Source organism: Salvelinus namaycush, chromosome 2 (assembly GCF_016432855.1).
Source record: "Salvelinus namaycush isolate Seneca chromosome 2, SaNama_1.0, whole genome shotgun sequence".
Taxonomy (NCBI): Eukaryota; Metazoa; Chordata; class Actinopteri; order Salmoniformes; family Salmonidae; genus Salvelinus; species Salvelinus namaycush.
The window spans coordinates 16529096-16548023 of NC_052308.1; the positions used below are offsets into that span (position 1 = coordinate 16529096).

Below are 18928 nucleotides of genomic sequence, written 5' to 3' on the forward strand. Positions count from 1 at the left end.
GGGCAAATGTGGGAGTGGAGCCTAAGGGAGAGGTGCGCGTAGTAGGCACTAGATCTCCAGTGCTCATCCACAGCCCGGTTCAACCTGTGCCTGCACTCTGGAGGGTACGGGCTGGAGTAGTATTCCAGCCTGGGGGAGTGGTGCCAAGGCTGCGCACCAGAGCTCCAGTGCTCCCCCACAGCCCGGTCCTTCAGGTGCCTCTTAACATCAAGCCTCCTGTAGGTCTCTCCAGCCTGGTGGGTCCTGTGGCAGCCCCACGCACCAGGCTGTCTCTCCGTCTCCTCCCTACAGGTGTGCCCGTCTGCCAAGCGCCGTCAGAGCTGCCCGTCTGCCAAGCGCCGTCAGAGCTGCCCGTCTGTCCCGAGCCGTCCAGCCAGGACCAGCCAGAGCCGTCCAGCCAGGACCAGCCAGAGCCGTCCAGCCAGGACCAGCCAGAGCCGTCCAGCCAGGACCAGCCAGAGCCGTCCAGCCAGGACCAGCCAGAGCCGTCCAGCCAGGATCAGCCAGAGCCGTCCAGCCAGGATCAGCCAGAGCCGTCCAGCCAGGACCAGCCAGAGCCGTCCAGACAGGACCAGCCAGAGCCTTCCGCCAGACGGGACCGGCCAGAGCCTTCCGCCAGACGGGAGCGGCCAGAGCCTTCCGCCAGACGGGAGCGGCCAGAGCCTTCCGCCAGACGGGATCCGCCAGGGCCTTCCGCCAGACGGGATCCGCCAGAGCCAGCCAGACGGGATCCGCCAGAGCCAGCCAGCCGGGATCCGCCAGAGCCAGCCAGCCAGGATCCGCCAGAGCCAGCCAGCCAGGATCCGCCAGAGCCAGCCAGCCAGGATCCGCCAGAGCCAGCCAGCCAGGATCCGCCAGAGCCAGCCAGTCCGGAGTGGTCCCTCAGTCCGGGGCTGCCCCTAAGTCCAGCGGGACCCATGTCTAGGGTTCCCAGTCCAAGGTCGGTGGCAAGGGTCGCCACCTTGAGGAGGCCACAGAAGCGGACAAAGACAAGGGTGAAGTGGGGTCCACGTCCTGCGCCAGAGCCGTCGCCGCGGACAGATGCCCACCCAAACCCTCCCCTATAGGTTTAGGTGGTGCGGTCGCAGTCCGCACCTTGGGGGGGGGGGGGGTACTGTCACGTTCTGACCCTAGTTATTGTGTTAATCCTTTGTTTTGTTGGTCAGGACGTGAGCTGGGTGGGCATTTCTATGTGTTGTGTTTCTATGTTGGGTTTAATGTGCCTGATATGGTTCTCAATTAGAGGCAGGTGTTTGACGTTCCTCTGATTGAGAACCATATTTAAGGTAGGCTGTTCTCACTGTTTGTTTGTGGGTGATTGTCGCTGTGTCTGTGTTTATTGCACCACACGGTACTGTCTCGTCTCGTTCGTTCGTTCTTTCCTGTTCATGCGTGCTTCGTTATATGTAGTTTGCATGTTCAGGTCAGTCTACGTTGTTTGTTTGTTATTTTGTAAATATTCAAGTATAGTTCGTGTCAGTGTTCGTCGTGTCTAATAAATTCATTATGTCTACATACCTCGCTGCACATTGGTCATCTGATCCCTCTCTCCTCTCCTCGTCCGAGGAGGAGGAAGAATATTACGACGATCGTTACACATTTCTGCACAACATTTGAGAGAAATACGTTTTTTGTGCATATGGAAAATTTCTGGGATGTTTTATTTCAGCTCATGGAACATGGGACAAACACTTTACATGTTGCGTTTATATTTTTGTTCTGTGTAGTTGTAGAAGGGGATGATTGAAGAGATTATTTTATATGGAAGAGTTTGACTTGTGAATCATAATTTATATAAATACACCAGGCAATGTAATCATTATAGAGACTATAAAAAAAAAATTCAAACATGGACATACGGGTAGACCGAGTTTGGATCATTAATCTTATCACAAAGTGACTAATTAGTAATGATTGTACCAGGATTTTCCATTAGACACCCTGCTATTCCCTAAACTTTTTGAGATAGCAGACAAGGTAGTAGAGATAGCTGAAGCCACATGCTTCTCTGTCTTCTGGCCTATGAGCCTACGAACACTGCTTGAGTGGCGCCACTCGCTGTTCGTCCCCACTGGGCCATTAATCATTTAATTAGGAACCCAGTGAGAGGTGAATACAAGGTGAACATGATTTCCGTCTCTCAGGTACTGACTGACCACCTATATAAAGCCCCATGAGTGCGTTCCATGGCCTGCCTGGCACTCTGCTATAATGATCCCACAGCTGGTTTTAAGTCATTACAGTCCTGCTCTGCTGGACTTCTCTCCCAACCTTGAAGGAGGAAATGAGATAGATCTGAAAGACCATCTCTCTAAATATATGTATGCCTGTAGTCTTTCCATTAGACTCCCTGAGTAGCTCTGGTCATGCAGAGAATCAACTCATGCAGTGGGGTAGTCATTTGGTTTCAAAGATGGGTGTCAGTGGATCTGGTCAGGAGTTTTATGACTCATCAAATTACTGATGATTCTACGAGTGGATTTGGTCAGACTGTAATCTTCTGTCTAAATACATATAGAAGGTAATATAGAGGCTACATGTTACATAAGGAGACAGATTGTGATGACGGCCCTGCGATAGACTAGTGTCCTGTCCAGGGTTTATACTTGTACATCTAGCTGCCTCACACTAGAGGCTTTCACGAAATGGACCTGGGGCTTTCCCATCCGGACCCGATATGCATGAATAGATTTTTTAAATATAGATAACCGTTCCTAACGGATCTGAGGACAACTAGACACGATCTGAGCCGAGCAAGGGAAGCAGCAGAAAAGTAAATTCTATAAGCTACTTTATTAACCGGAGCTGATAAAGCGCGAGGGACTGGAGGTACAGAGAGGTAACGCTCTAGCAGGGACCGTGCTGTGTGTGTAGGCTTCGGTGAGTGTGAGCGAGTGAGACAGAATGGGGAACAGGGAGGAGGGAGAGACGAGAGATAGCAACCAACCATGCCGACTCGCGCTATAGTAGAATAATAGCTGCCAAAACTAGATTATTTTTCATCCAATATGATTAGGTAGTACCTGTCTTGACTGCATCAAACCGAGAGAAGCTAGTTAAGCTAGCTAGCTAGGCTAATTGAGACTGCATGCGCTTTCTTGTCCTACACAGTTACAAACAACAACAACTTCATTCAGAATATAAAGTAGCAGCCTACCTGTTAACTCTTGGTCGTTGTAGCCTATCCTTCTCCTTTAACTTTTAATTCCATATTCCAAATTCCAACTTTTAATTCCAATTCCATAATTGTTTTACCTTTCTGCTCTCCTTTGTAGCTGACGTGTTAAAAGCTCTGTGGCAAATATGGCAATTATTATAGAAGACTATTGGATGATTCACAGAGAGGGGTTCGTTATTAAGGCTTGCTAGCTATTCCGGTAGACTTCCAGTCATTACGCTATGCTAGTTTGCAATGGCAGGTGAAATTACCTTCATAAAGTGTCCTTCAAACTGCACGAAGAGACATACAAATGGTGTCTATGAGTTAATCTGACTCTTGGTAATTAGAAAAAGGGCTTAATTGACTAAATCTTTCACTATATACACTTAATACATTTTGATATGGCCTAACAGAACCCCTAAAACCTCTTGAGGTCATTTTGACCCTTCAATATTGTCGTGACGTTGTATTAGTTAATGTGACGACTGTTGCTCATCGAATGATTACAAGTTTCTAATTACGTGATTAACTGAATCAAGCAATTATTAACTCATTAACCTGGGGCACCATGGGAAAACTAGTTTTTATTGAGTTTCTATTTCCCAAATTAACTCAAAGAATATCAGAATTTTGATTTTACAACAGCCGCTAATTAACCAGTTGCCTCTAACAATCTCGTTCTGAACGTCGTATAGCCCGGGAATCTGCACGGACCCGAGTCTCACTAATGAATTCGTACCACACCAATCTTAGTTTAATATTTATTTACTAAAAAGCTAAAATGATGAGAAAAGATACACATACACAAAAACACATTCGAGGCTATTGATTAGAACTTAGTATAACGGGCCAACACACTATGGCGCGTGTTACCCAAAAATGGGGATTTAAAAAAAAAGAGAAAGAGAGAAAGTACACAAGATGAATATACATTTGGGTGAAATTGGTAGCTATGCTTATTCTAACCCTAGCTTTGCCCCAAACTGCCGCTCTTATGGGTCAGAATATAATGATGTAATTACGTGTGGAAGGTCTCCGTGGATTTCCCGCGTGGACCGTTCAGGCTGCTCAATGACGCACTTCTCCTGCGCACCTCTCTAGTTGTCCTCACGATGTCAGTGTCCTTTTTGGCTTACTGGCCTGTTCCCTTGCCCTTGCTCTGGAAGGGATCTTCGGAGGACAGAAAGCTCTGTAGCTCAGAGCTCACAGCGTAGGAATAAAACAGTGTAGATACCACGATTCGATGGGGAGTGGAGGCTAGGTGGTTCGGCTTGAATTCACCCGCTTAGACACCACTACTCATCCGTAGCTTGGGTAGAAAAAGATTTCTTTGTCTTCAAACTTGTGTTGCGTTTTGGGTTCGTTGACCTTTTAGACCTTTGGCTGCAGCTCGGGTCACCTAGTCTAATCTGTTAATTCTTCACTCACATGTTTTATACCCTCGGGTCAGAAGTGGGCGTAACCGCCTTCAGGGCAATTCTCTGGGCGTACCAAGTTTAAGGGGCAAGGTATAGATTTTACTCAAATCCAATTTTAGACAATTAACTTCACATTTCATCTTTACCGAAACATTCTCTTTGATTTGGACATTTTCCACACAACGTACAATGTATAAACATCAAGCATATACGAGGAAAACTCTTAACGTTACAATGTTTTCATAATAACGTCATCTATTAACCTTTAATAACAAAACAAAAATGACATACATTTTCATATTCCATCTATCGTCATGACCACCATTGTAGTTGACGGAAACCATTGTTCCAAAGTCCCTTTATTGCATGTTTAAAGTTCTGAGGCTGGTTCTCCATAGTGAGAGGGAAGGGACAAAGGAATGTTGTCTGTGGCCTCAGAATTACCATGGGCGTGAGGGGTCATAAAACCCCCACATCTTCAGACCCCTAGGTCTCTCCTCCTCTGTTGGGGGTGAGAGATAATCTGTAGGGTTGTGGTCTCCTGTAACCTGACCTGATCAGGACAGTCATGACAATATCATTCAATAGCATGTTTTAACCGTTTAACTGATAGGCTGTGTGAAATTAGACAAAAGGATTATGTAGTCCCATCTCAACTGTTCAACTGTTCTGCTTGCGGCTATGGAACCCTGACCTGTTCACCGGACATGCTACCTGTCCCAGACCTGCAGTTTTCAACTCTCTAGAGACAGCAGGAGCGGTAGAGATACTCTCAATGATCGGCTATGAAAAGCCAACTGACATTTACTCCTGAGGTGCTGACTTGTTGCACCCTCGACAACTACTGTGATTATTATTATTTGACCATGCTGGTAATTTATGAACATTTGAACATCTTGGCCATGTTCTGTTATAATCTTCACCCGGCACAGCCAGAAGAGGACTGGCCACCCCTCATAGCCTTGTTCCTCTCTAGGTTTCTTCCTAGGTTTTGGCCTTTCTAGGGAGTTTTAGGCTGGGTTTCTGTACAGCACTTTGAGATATCAGCTGATGGAAGAAGGGCTATATAAATACATTTGATTTGATTTGATTTAGAAAATAAATAATTACTAAACCAGCACGATCAGGGACTCAATTCAAAAACACTTAGAGGTGCAAGCATTAAATTCATGTTAGGTTATGTGAGGTAACAAAAGAAGCAACCTTTCTGGATGAAGATTGAGTGGTAGGAGTGGGCAGTTTAGATTTATGATTAAGAAACTGGTTGACAAGGAGAGTTGTCTCCAAGGAAATGGAACAAGTAACTGTATATTTGAATGAAGTACTAAATTAAAGTGTGTCTGCGTTTGTAACATGACCATGCTATGATTCTAAATATTAGAGGATACAGTACTTTTGTTGACTCCAGAAGAAGTTGTAATGCCTCTGTGGAGAGCTAATCACCATGCCAGAGTTGCCCAGTGCTGTAGGACTAAATCAAAACCCAGTAAACAAATTCTGACAGTGTTCACAGATATATTTTATAACAGGAGTGCCTCTCGACTCCCCAATCCTGCACATTTCTCTTTTTCATCTCCTTGGAGATATAGTGCTGTGGTCCTTAACCAGTGGAGGAAAACATTAATAAATAAAAAAGTTAAGTCAGAAGAAATCGTTTTGGATTTATTTCAAGAGACACTCGCCAGCATAGTATATCCCATGTTTGCAGACTTCTTAGTTGCTTATTATGTGTACATTAGAAACTAACCATGGCAATATAATAGCAAAAAATATCGGACCTAACCTAAAATACGTATACACCATACTACATAGTGCTTCATCAACCAGTAGTTTTTATTTGTAACATGTCATTAACCAAAGTATAGAGCACAATGGCAGTGTATTCTCGTTATGTCATTAATTGTTGTTATTTGAAGTTATGGTATTATGAAACCCCATTATTAGCTGTATAAGGATCTGCTCCAGCAGCACTACTGTATTGGCCTGGGTTTTGTGAATGCAACTTCAAACGCCATTCTGCCTTTTGATGAAACGCATTTGCTCTTTGTCAGTGCTGTTGCCTGGGAGCTTGTTACAAAATGAGCTGTTGTGGGCTCTGTTTGCTATTTTCCCAGTCTTAAATGCTTTTCTAAATCTTTATCAACGCATGTTCTGTGTTTATACATACACCATTTAACAGAGGTCAACAGTGTTTTGGTTACCATACAGACTTTCACATTGCAGCTTATGTGATCAGCCGTCATTTGTTTCTGGGTGGGAGTTTTTTAGGTTAGCTTGTAAGCGTAATCAATGGCTGCTATGTCATACAAGAGCTGTGCACTGGGTTGTGAACATCCATTCCTTTCTTTCACCAGTTATTCACCAGAAAGATGAATTTGTCTGCTTTGAAGAAATCATACAAGCAACAAGAGTGTTGTTGTTTCGCTAGGTACTGTAAAAAGTGTATCATCTTCAATTTTAGATACTTTTAATGAGCCAATCATACAGCATTAATAGTTAGCTTGTGACAGGCATTACAGCATCCGCAGAGCACAAGTAACTACTGATTGAAAAGAGGAAGGATAATGACAGCTAATTATGAGAGATGATTAAGTCATGGCTACTATTGTTTAATCTCTCTCTTTCTCTGTCTTTCCCTCTCTCTCTCTCTCTCTGAGTCACACTGTCACCATGTACATTACTGCCTTATCCCTCTGATTGTGTCAACATTAAGGTGTATTTGGGCCATTGGGGGAAGAGAAAGGGTTATTGTTACGCTTCCAAATGAGCTTTGGAATCAAGGTGTTAGGGCGAAGGGGTTAAGGCTGGCAGTATCTGAAGTGCAGGTGCTTTTCATCACTGTCTATTCACAGGCGGATTGCAGAGCCTACCTCGTGCCGCACCAGCTTAATTTCGCTAACACCAAGGCATTGTGCTTGGGCGGGCGTTCAGAATTACATCTTTGTTTGTTTGTCGAAGCTCTCTCGAATCCGAATGAAGCTGGTGGTGTGTGCTCTGGCTCCATTGTCTGAACACATTGGACCCTGATGCATTTGGGGATGTAGAACAGAGGCGTGATTGATAATCACTTTATTCCACTATAAAGGACCATGCATAAAGACCACTGAAAACCACAAATAGCTTCTCATTACAACACAGCTACCACTGCCCACTGTCTAAATTACAGCCAGCAGCAAGACTCATATGCAGACACCAAAAGAAGTAGCCAGCCTAAAGACATCTCTATAACAATGGGGCTTTCATTGCCTCTAGTATGCTGATTAAAGTGGCAATAACAAACAAATTAAAAGCTAAGGGATGGGGCTGGAGAAATGTAAAGACTCAAATTCATAAACAGATGATAGTTTTGAGGCTATATAGTGTTTGTTTACATTTACTTTGTTTACAAACATTGGAGAAAAACAAGCTTATATTTTGAGTTCTGATGGGCTCATGAGGTATTTATAGGTTATAGTCTTCAATAATCAATGGGTACATATCATTATTTTAAGTCAAAATGGACATAGCTGGTTGCCCGTTTAAGCCTAGTGAAAACGTGAGGATTAGGTATTTCAGGTAAGTGGATCAGTTTGACTATCAGGATGAATATCAGGATATCAATTTCAATTTCTTTTACCGAAAGTGTATTCACAAATTCAGGAGGAAAATTCAATTGATCAGTGTATTTTTGTCATAATGTGAGAGAGGATTTCATAATCCATGAAATGTAACAAACGGTATTCTTCCCATTTTAAGTTATGCATAGTAAACCAATACAATACTGACTAATTACTATTCAATGATTTAACCTACTTTTAAAGCGTTCTATCTTCCAGAAAGTACTGACTATCATGTATATACAGTGGGGTCCATATTCATTGGCACCCTTAATAAAGCTAAGCAAAAAATACATGGATCTTCCAGCAAGAGAATAATCTCAAGCACTAATCAAAATCCACAAAGAAATGGTTATTTGACCACAAAATCAACATTTTGCAATGGCCATCTCAGTCTCCGGACTTGAACCCCATTGAAAACCTGTGGTTTGTTTGTTTGTTTTGAAGAGGGCAGTCCATATATGCAGATGAAGGATATCAAGGATCTGGAAAGATTGTGTATGGAGGAATGGTCTAAGAGCCTTCCAAACGTGTTCTCCAATCTCATAAAACATTTTAAAATGTCGTTATCCTCGCAAGTGGAGGGTGCTAGATTATTGAAAACAGGGGTGCCAATAATTTTGACCCCAAACTTTTTTCAATAATATTTTTTACAAAATCTCTTCCTCAGAATATTATGTTAAAAAAATGAGCATACAATATCGCTCATTATGTGTATATATTTTTGGCTCATCTTTATCAAGGGATCCAATAATTCCGGACCCCACTGTATGTGTATGAATGATCCTGAATTATTGAGTAGTAACATAAAGTACTATATAAAATGATAATGGGATTATATAGACATCCACAATGATGGTCTCTCACTGACACCTGAGGTCCATATGATGCAACTCTTCCAGACCTTACACAAGATATCCTTTTACTGGTTTGAATAACATGCAATGATTCTTTGAGTACAAAACAACCTCAAAGCAACAGTTTTCTCTGTCAAAATGTATTTCTAAAGAAAACAGTAAATAAATAAATTGCACAGTAGAGTTGTATGAATCCTTCTGACTTACAATTGGTACAGCACTCACTTCATTGTTTGGGAAAGTAGGAGAGATAGTGCCCCACACTGGTCAGCAGTGCATACAACAGATGGGACTGCACCAAATGTGCCACTGCTTCTGCAAATCTTGAGATGTTTTTCTAAATAGGAAGGACACATCCTTAAGCTTGATTTTGTTATATGTTCTGGATAAAAGCAAGGTGCTTTGTGGATTCAAGCTTTTTCAAATGTCAAGGCAGCCATTCATCCTGGACTCCCTGGACAGACGGTTGGTATTTTACATAAACCTCCAATAATTTTGATATGATACATTTGGTATGGTTACTAAAGACCGAAGGTTACATAGCCCTTTCCACTCACAGCCCTTGTCATCCCATATACAGGTTGAAAATCATACAAGAAAACGGTGCACTTCACATTTCCTTATTTTAAAACTCATGTAATTTACAGTATTAACGTTTATGATTGAGATGTTTGATCCACAGTTACAAGGATGACATGCGTTATACCCTGGATTATCCTGAACAGAGTTACCTATGTGTTTTGCTGCGGAACAAGCGCTTAAATGCACTCATGACTCCATTCTATGCGTAGAAAAATTACAATCTGTTTGTCTGAAGTGCCTTTTGAAAGTCTAACACTGTAAGATCATATTTTATATCTTATCTAGCCATGTTGGCAATAAAATACGTTTTCGAATGATGCCCACCTGACCCTGATTGTGATTTGTAATGGTACGTTTACAGTAATTGTGTGATGGTGGGGACGCAGGGCTGTGTTCCAAACAAAAACCTAAAAACGTGCTTGCTTCAGTTCCTCAATGGCAAAGCTAAGAGTGCTCAAAAAAATCATCTTGCTCAGCCTCCGAACGCAAGGCACTACAGAGGGTAGTGCTTACGGCCCAGTACATCACTGGGGCTAAGCTGCCTGCCATCCAGGACCTCTGCACCAGGCGGTGTCAGAGGAAGGCCCTAAAAATTGTCAAAGACCCCAGCCACCCCAGTCATAGACTGTTCTCTCTACTACCGCATGGCAAGCGGTACCGGAGTGCCAAGTCTAGGACAAAAAGGCTTCTCAACAGTTTTTACCCCCAAGCCATAAGACTCCTGAACAGGACTATATGCATTGTGTGCCCCCCCCCAACCCCTCTTTTACGCTGCTGCTACTCTCCGTTTATCATATATGCATAGTCACTTTAACTATACATTCATGTACATACTACTTCAATTGGGCTGACCAACCAGTGCTCCCGCACATTGGCTAACCGGGCTATCTGCATTGTGTCCCGCCAACCCCTCTTTTACGCTACTGCTACTCTCTGTTCATCATATATGCATAGTCACTTTAACCATATCTACATGTACATACTACCTCAATTAGCCTGACTAACCGGTGTCTGCATATAGCCTTGCTACTGTATATAGCCTCGCTACTGTTATTTTTCACTGTTTTTTTATTGTTATTTTTTTTCTTTACTTACCTGTTGTTCACCTAATACATTTTTTTCACTATTGGTTAGAGCCTGTAAGTAAGCATTTCACTGTATTTGTATTTCACTGTTGTATTCGGCGCACGTGACAAATAAACTTTGATTTGATTTGATTAGTCCTGTATTGACTCTTTGCCTGTTTGATGGTTCGTCGGAGGGCATAGCAGGATTTCTTATAAGCTTCCGGGTTAGAGTCCCACTCCTTGAAAACGGCAGCTCTACTACCCTTTAGCTCAGTGTGAATGTTGCCTGTAATCCGTGGCTTCTGGTTATGGTATGTACTGTACGTACAGTCACTGTGGGGACGACATCCTCTATGCACTTATTGATAAAGCCAGTGACTGATGTGGTGTACTCCTCAATGCCATCGGAAGAATCCCGGAACATGTTCCATTCTGTGCTAGCAAAACAGTCCTGTAGTTTAGCATCTGCTTCATCTGACCACTTTTTTATAGACCGAGTCACTGGTGCTTCCTGCTTAAATTTAGCTTGTAAACAGGAATCAGAAGGATAGAGTAATGGTCAGATTTGTCAAATGGAGGGCGAGGGAGAGCTTTGTATGCGTCTCTGTGTGTGGAATAGAGGTGGTCTGGAATTTGTTTACGTCTGGTTGCCCATTTAACATGTTGATATAAATTCGGTAAAACTGATTTAAGTTTCCCTGCGTTAAAGTCACCGGCCACTAGGAACGCCGCCTCTGGATGAACGTTTTCCTGTTTGCTTAAGGCGGAATACAGTTCATTGAGTGCGGTTTTAGTTCCAACCTCGCTCTGTGGTGGTATATAGACAGCTACGGAAAAAACCGGATGAAAACTCTCTGGGTAAAAAGTGAGGTCTGCAGCTTATCATAAGATACTCCACCTCAGGCGAACAAAACTTTGAGACTTCCTTAGATATCGTGCACCAACTGTTGTTTACATAAATGCATTGGCCCCCGCCCCGTGTCTTACAAGATGCTGCTGTTCAGTCTTGCCAATAGAGTGTATAACCCGCCAGCTCTATGTTCTTAATGTCGTCGTTCATCCACGACTCGGTGAAGCATAAAATATTAGTTTTTAATATCCCGTTGGTAGGATTTACGTGCTTTCAGTTCGTCCTATCTATTTTCTAGCGATTGAACATTAGCTAGCAGAATGGAGGGCAAGGGCAGATTAGCCACTCGTCGCCTGGTCCTCACAAGGCACCCTGATCTTTTGCCTCGGAATCGCCGTTTCCTTTTCCAGCGAATCACGGGGATAGGGGCCTGGTCGGGTGTCAACAGTATATCCCTCGCGTCCGACTCATTGAAGAAAAACTCTTCGTCCAGAGGTAGGAATGCATCTTGTAGTGTATTCAAGGTTGAAAAAGGCTTCTAAAGTTTGTACTTTCCACTTTAAAATGTCAGTCTTGATTTGCCCTAACAAAACATGTATCAACCCCTACAAAAAATCTCTAATTGTAATTGAAATGTCCTTTTGCTTCAAGATTGTTTTCCTGCTGTGAGAAACAGGTCAAATTGAGATCCTACTTCTGTAGGCATACACAGTACATAGGAAGTCAACATAGCACTGATCAGTTGATTTATAGTTAAGGCTCTCAACACAGAAAACTATATTTGTGTGACTGCTGTATACAATATACACTGTAGTACTACTGCATTATCATGTTACTAGCAGGGATACATGCACTGTTGTGTTAAACAAGGAGATACAGTACACCGTATGGAGGAGTCATTTAAATCCCTTGTTCATTGTTCAATCAATAGCTATGTACTGCACTGTCTGGGATGTGCTGTAGCTGAAAGCATATAAACCTGAAAGTGTTGTGTTCATGTTAGGAGGAGTGCTGGTCGTCTGTTCTCTCCCTATTGGTATCTGTTCATATGGAGCCATAGAGAGTCAGCCCCCAGGAGCATGGCCTTACGTCACACTTGTTTACACTCATTACTGCTATTTACCCAGCAGAGTGAACAGCCCCTGAGGTGGCATCAAATCAAAGCATGCCTCAGCAATCTCTTTTTACAGAGAAGCCAAACAATGGAGTGAAATGTACTATATTAGGCTAACAATACTTTTGCAATTTGATTCCAAATGTCCAAAGGTCTCCTAACGGACTGCGAGTCACATTTTTCTCTTCGAATAAATAAAGAAAAGAGAACATCTAAAATCACAGTATGAGTAGGGAGCTTCACAACTAGCAATGCCACGGGCACTAGTTCTGCATCCTGATGTTAAAGCTAATATCTGGAGGTTATGTGTTGAAATGGGAGCTTGAATTCCCTGTCAAGAGATTTACCAGCCAGGGATCTTAAATGCCCCCATGAAATAGTGAGGAAACGCCTGTAATATGACAGAAAAGCCCGGCTGAACACCAGCACCGAGCAAAGCTCTGACACATCTCCTCTTCAGCAGCTCACTGGTGACTGAGTACCTACAGCCCATTATCACCACTTGAAGCTGTAATAAGAATACTGGAAGGGATATAATTCAACCCAAATCTCTCCTTCTCTTTTCCCTTTTTTGTCTCTCTCTCTCTCTCTCTCTCTCTCTCTCTCTCTCTCTCTCTCTCTCTCTCTCTCTCTCTCTCTCTCTCTCTCTCTCCCTTTCTATTTCCCTCTCTCTCTCTCTCTCCCTTTCTATTTCCCTCTCTCTCTCTCTCTCTCTCTCTCTCTCTCTCTCTCTCTCCCTTTATATTTCCCTCTCTCTCTCTCTCTCTCTCTCTCTCTCTCTCTCTCTCTCTCTCTCTCTCTCTCTCCCTTTCTATTTCTCTTTCTATCTCCCTTTCTATTTCTCTCTCTCCCTTTCTATTTCTCTCTCTCTTTCTTTCTCTCTCTCGCTTTCCCCTTTTTCTCTCTCTCTTTCCCCTTTTCTCTCTCTCTCTCTCTCTCTTTCTCTCTCACTTTCCCTTTGTTCTCTCTCTCTCTCTCTCTCTCTCTCTTTTTGTCTCTCTTTCTCTCTTTTTGTCTCTTTCTCTCTCTCTCTCTCTCTCTCTCTCTCTCTCGCTCTCTCAATTCAATTCAACTTGCTTTATTGGCATGACGTAACAATGTACATATTGCCAAAGCTTACTTTGGATATTTACAATATTAAGATAATAAGAATCAAAATTGTCAACGGGACAACTCTCTCTGTCTCTCTCTCTCTCAGGTGTACTTTAAGCGAGATGGAGAGTTGATAGAGGTGATTTCCTACATCCACCCCTCAGCTGTTGCAGAGGACGGTGGTGGCTCAGCGGGGGTGCGGGGTGCCAGGCCGCTCATCAGCAGGGACCTGGACGACACCAAGCTGCAGAGGTCCCTTTCATTGTTGGATCCAGAGGGCCGGCCAGCCCGCCTGTTCACCGAGAGCCCTGAGCGTCGTCATAACCCAGGCCAGCACACCCAGGGCCAGCAGCAGCAGCCCAGCCCTGCCACAGAGGTCATTCCAGAGACTGTGGTGAGCCGGGAGTTCCCCCGTTGGGTGCAGAGCACTGACCCACTCTACTACTTCAGCCACACCCACATCCCCCAGAGTGATGGCTCTGTGCTGGTGCAGGCCAGACTCACCTGGACCCTTAACCCCCAGCTGGACAATGATGCCATGTTCAGCTGTGAGGTCAAGCACCCAGCACTCTCCATGCCCATGCAGACAGAGGTCACACTGGGTGAGTACAACACAGACATACCCCTCCCCTAACTCACTCCTCTCCCCTTCTCTCCTTGTTTCCCCGATGTCTTACTCAATCTCTGCTTTACTCAGGCCTCCTTATGTCTCCATCGCAAATCTACTTCGAACAACACTGATTTCCATTTGATGCTTAATTGTGTTACAGCTGAGCAGATTGCGAGTTTAGAGTGAAATGCAAAACTCAGTAGTGACTGACGGTGCAATTCATTGAGCTGTCTGTTGCTAGATTGAGTTAACTCACAACCGTTATTGAAAAAGTCAACCTGAATAAGGGAAGCCAAATGAGAATTTAAACACAACCAGCCACGTGATGTCAATGTAGAGGCGACTCTGTGTACCCCCACATCTGACACAAATCACTGCCTCCCATATGCTCTAAATATGATGACATAATCTCAACAAATGTCCTGTATTGGAGGAGGTTTCTTTACTTTCATTTAAATTGTTTCAAGGATAAACGAGGGAATGTGACTGTGGGATTATTTGTTTGTTGTTGATTCCACAAATAATCAAAGTGAAGAAAATATGAGAGTTGCCCCCTCCCCTTTTGCCCTCAGAACAGCCTCAATTCGTCGAGGCATGGACTCTACAAGGTGTCAAAAGCGTTCCACAGGGATGCTGGCCAATATTCACTCCAATGCTTCCCACAGTTGTGTCAAATTGTCTGGATGTTCTTTGGGTGGTGGACCATTCTTGATACATACCGGAAACTGTTTAGCGTGAAAAACCCAGCAGCGTTGCACTTCTTGACTCAAACCGATGAGCCTGGCGCTTGCTACCATATTCAAAGGCACTTACATTTTTATCTTGTCAATTCACCCTCTGAATGGCACACATACACAATCCATGTCTCAAGACTTAAAATTCCATCTCCTGCTAGTGTCCCTTTCTCACCGTGTTGTATTGATAGACATGGGGGCGGCACTCGTTGCTCACCCTTTATCTTTTCATAGTGTTTCTGTTGTTAGAGCAACAACAACAGCTGAGCGAGAAAAATACTCAACCAACATGGAAGGACCAGTGTTTAGGGCCTATAAAGGATTTACCAACCATGGCTGACAAGTGGCTATGTGCCAGGGAAAGAGCCAGCTTAATGCTTAAGAGCCTGCATAGTGCAAATAATAAATGTTTAACCTGTTTATGTTTTTTACTCTCATATATTAACACTCCAATGCCAAGCAGGAATATAACACATAGGAATAAGAACATTATCATGAAAAGCTTAATAAGAATCTACTGATGTAGGATCTTAATTTGATCACCCTGTTGCAGGATAACTTTCCTGCAATGCCTGAATTTAAAAACTTGTAGTGTATTTGATGTTTAAAAAGGCTTCTGAAGTTTGTAATTTCCAGACTTAATTTTCCCTTAAGAAAAATGTCAACCCCTACAAAAATGTCCATTAATTATAATCAATTTAATTCAAATTTTTCTGCTGTAGCAAACTGGTTCAAATTAAGATCCTACACCTGTAGTATCTGTCTTCTCAAGACAAATAGCTAGAGTGTTGATTGAAACAGCCTCCTCTTTACCATTGTTACATGTTGATGGTAAAATATACTCGGCCCAGAGGGATTTAGGCACAAAGAAAGCCTTGCTAACTGTCAACGCCTTTCATATTTTCACAAGGCTTTTTCTATGCTGCAATTCAAGCCATTCAATTATCAGTAGCTTTGTTATTTAAAGAGATGGAAAGAGCTTCTCCAGATATTCCTCCTCAACACCCTGAGAATAGAGAACAGAAGATGTGCATTAGTTGATTTTAATTGGAGCACACTTGAAATTCATAGCATTCATAAACCTGCTTGGAGCAGATTCAAACTGGAGTGGTATGAGTGAGAGCTCTTGGGGTAGGCTATGCAACAATAGACAGTACAGGTGTTGAGGTAGAAAATGTATGTCACCACTTCAAAACATTATTTCTTATATCCTTATATCCTGGTAGAATGTGATCATCTAAAATGGGACACATTTTAAATCAATCCCTCAGATTGGGCAGAACTCGGTCTTCTGATTATACAGTTAAAGCCAGCTAATTGCTCCTGGGATGTGTCACCCACTCCCTTTCCTTGGCCATGGCTTTCCAAGGTGTATTTGGTCAGTCTTTGCACTGCCCATAAGTAATAAATATTTCACTGATTTAATATTGCCACATGAGACAGAGCGACAATCTGACAACCGACCAATGTTGTATTACATTTCATGAATATTCACAAGCTGCTCCGTGCTCGCCTTACAAATGGATTTGGGCTGGGGTCTTGGGAGCCTCTCAGAATGAGCAACACCTCTGTGGGTTTCTCACCTGGGCCTCTCCATTCCAGAATTTATGAACTCAGCACATCTGAATAATTAAAAGTACTCTTTTTATTTGCATGGTCTATTATTTAGCAGCATGAAAAGACTGGAGGAATTGTAATTTCATATACAGTGCTGAGAAATGATCCACGGCTGCATACACCAGTCATTTCCTCGCCAGACTGATAATCAGAGAGCAGATGCTCTGTGTGTTGATCTGTGCGGTGTGTGTGTGTGTGTGTGCATGCGTGCATCTTTGCGTGTGTGTGTCTCTATGTTCACCTGCGTCTCATCTCCATATTTATCCCACTTTCATCTTGCTGTTGTATGAAGTCCAATCCAGGCTGCGGGTTGGATGTGTGCATTGAATTATACAGTGTTGGATTGATGATGACGCAATTATCCTACAGTCAACCCTTTTAAATTGCTGGTTCTGTCTTCGCTCTCTCTACCACACAGTCAAACCATTCAACCAGCCAATACTGCAGGTTCTCTGTCTATTTTGGAGTTCTCTGCAGTCATCCAAATCTGTATAGTCAGAGGCCAGGCCTGCTGATGTTTGGCTGGATCACAAAGCCCACCTGATGCAGCGAGCGCTGTTGTTTACTGAGGGCACTGTGTGTGCACTGACCCATCCCATAGTGCTAACAGTTCCATGCTGTAAAGTGAGGAGGTTGGGTTGCTGGCCGACGTCTTGGGAGACCAGGACTTATTTCCTTGTGAGGCCCTCCTGGGTGCCGCAGTATGTCAGTCACATTGCATGCTGTCCTAATCAAAAGTGATGACGTGGGACACCAACTGTCGTTGTTGGAGTGGATCCCAGAAATCAGCCATCATCCTCTTGGCGGTGCCAGCAAGCACTGTGACGCCATGAAACCAATACTGAAAATACCCTTCAGACGGAAAGTGGGAGGTGGGAAGCAGGCAGCGTGGCAATCACACTCCCATGATAACTGGCAAAGTGACATCTTCATCATGGACTTGAGACCACTTAAAGCAAAATACTGTTATTTTATGTGTATGATGAGCTTGGTTCAATGTCATATCTTTCATTTATGGGGCGATGATTGATATGGCTACTTTAGGCCTAACACAATAGAGGTGCTCGACTATAGTTCTGCCCAGTTCCTTCAGATATATTATTCTTACACATTTAGCTAGCCCAAGATTCATTCCCCCATTTCATTTCAACGTAGTAACTGTAGTGAGTCACTGTTGTCATTGTGTTGACAAGCTCTTAATCTCTCATGTGTATCGCTAGTCTTGCATCTGTCTCCCCACTCCGTGCTCTACATCGTGATGCCTCCATCTGATTCATGTCTCTGAAAGAGAGCAACAGAAAGAGAAGGATGGAGATCCTGTTATCTAAAAGGGTCCCCTGACTTGATTATATGTGTGCAATGCATATTTCCAATCCCCATTTCAAATGTGACAGAGTAACTCTTATTCCATTAGCCAGATGCAGGGTAAGATTCAGTAACTTCCCAAGAAAAGAGATGCTTCATTCGGTTCGGCCAACACTTTATGACTTGATTTATGGGTGAAATTGAGGTCATTTATCTATTTTTATTTTAGTTTCACTCATCAATTGAAACAAGCACTTGATTTATATTGAAAAGTGTGAATTTGAATCATTGTAAGGTTCCTGAATAACTATACTTGTGCGTGCATCTCTGACCAACCAAATCTCATCACTTGTATTTGGTTCATTGTCTAACATTCGGGATCACAGCATTCTATATGGTTATCTAGAGGGAAATTGTTAATCAACTCAAACAATGCAGAACCAGTTCATGCAGATCCCATTTAACCCACAATGATGGCCACATCACCACAAAATGACTCTCTGTCCTCCTGCTACAGTACAGTACTGTTTACATACAGTAGATTAACAGATGACACTAAATCTTAAATCATATGCAAATCACTCAATGTCTTCATTCAATCTCTGCTCCATACACAATCCAAAGGCCCCTCTGAAAGTGAAGAATATGGAAGCTTCCATTTCCCCTCTCCTGAAACGTCCATTGTTTCAGTAGGAACATAATGGATATCATCTGAGGACTCCTGTCTGTACCAAGACAAGGTTCTCTGAGTGTTCCTTATCTCGCTGCCGCCACACTCCTCCTGGGGAGCTCCGATTCTCCTCCAGTAATGACTATCTATCCAATTTAGTCCCCTCTCTCCAAGGGGAAATAAATCCACCATTGTCCTAGCTGTTGATGAAAGGACATGGAGGTCCCTAGCCTCTCACACCATGACCTTAATTGAC

The 18928-nt window shown here is 43.2% G+C and overlaps 1 protein-coding gene across 1 annotated transcript in view; it reads left to right on the top strand.

Annotated features, from left to right (window-relative positions):
• LOC120024657 (immunoglobulin superfamily member 21-like) overlaps positions 1-18928 on the top strand; it is a 159980-nt gene that overhangs the window by 131382 nt on the left and 9670 nt on the right. The window contains exon 5 of the mRNA XM_038968924.1: positions 13843-14338. Coding sequence (XP_038824852.1) covers positions 13843-14338 — 496 coding nt within the window. The remainder of the gene's footprint in view (positions 1-13842; positions 14339-18928) is intronic.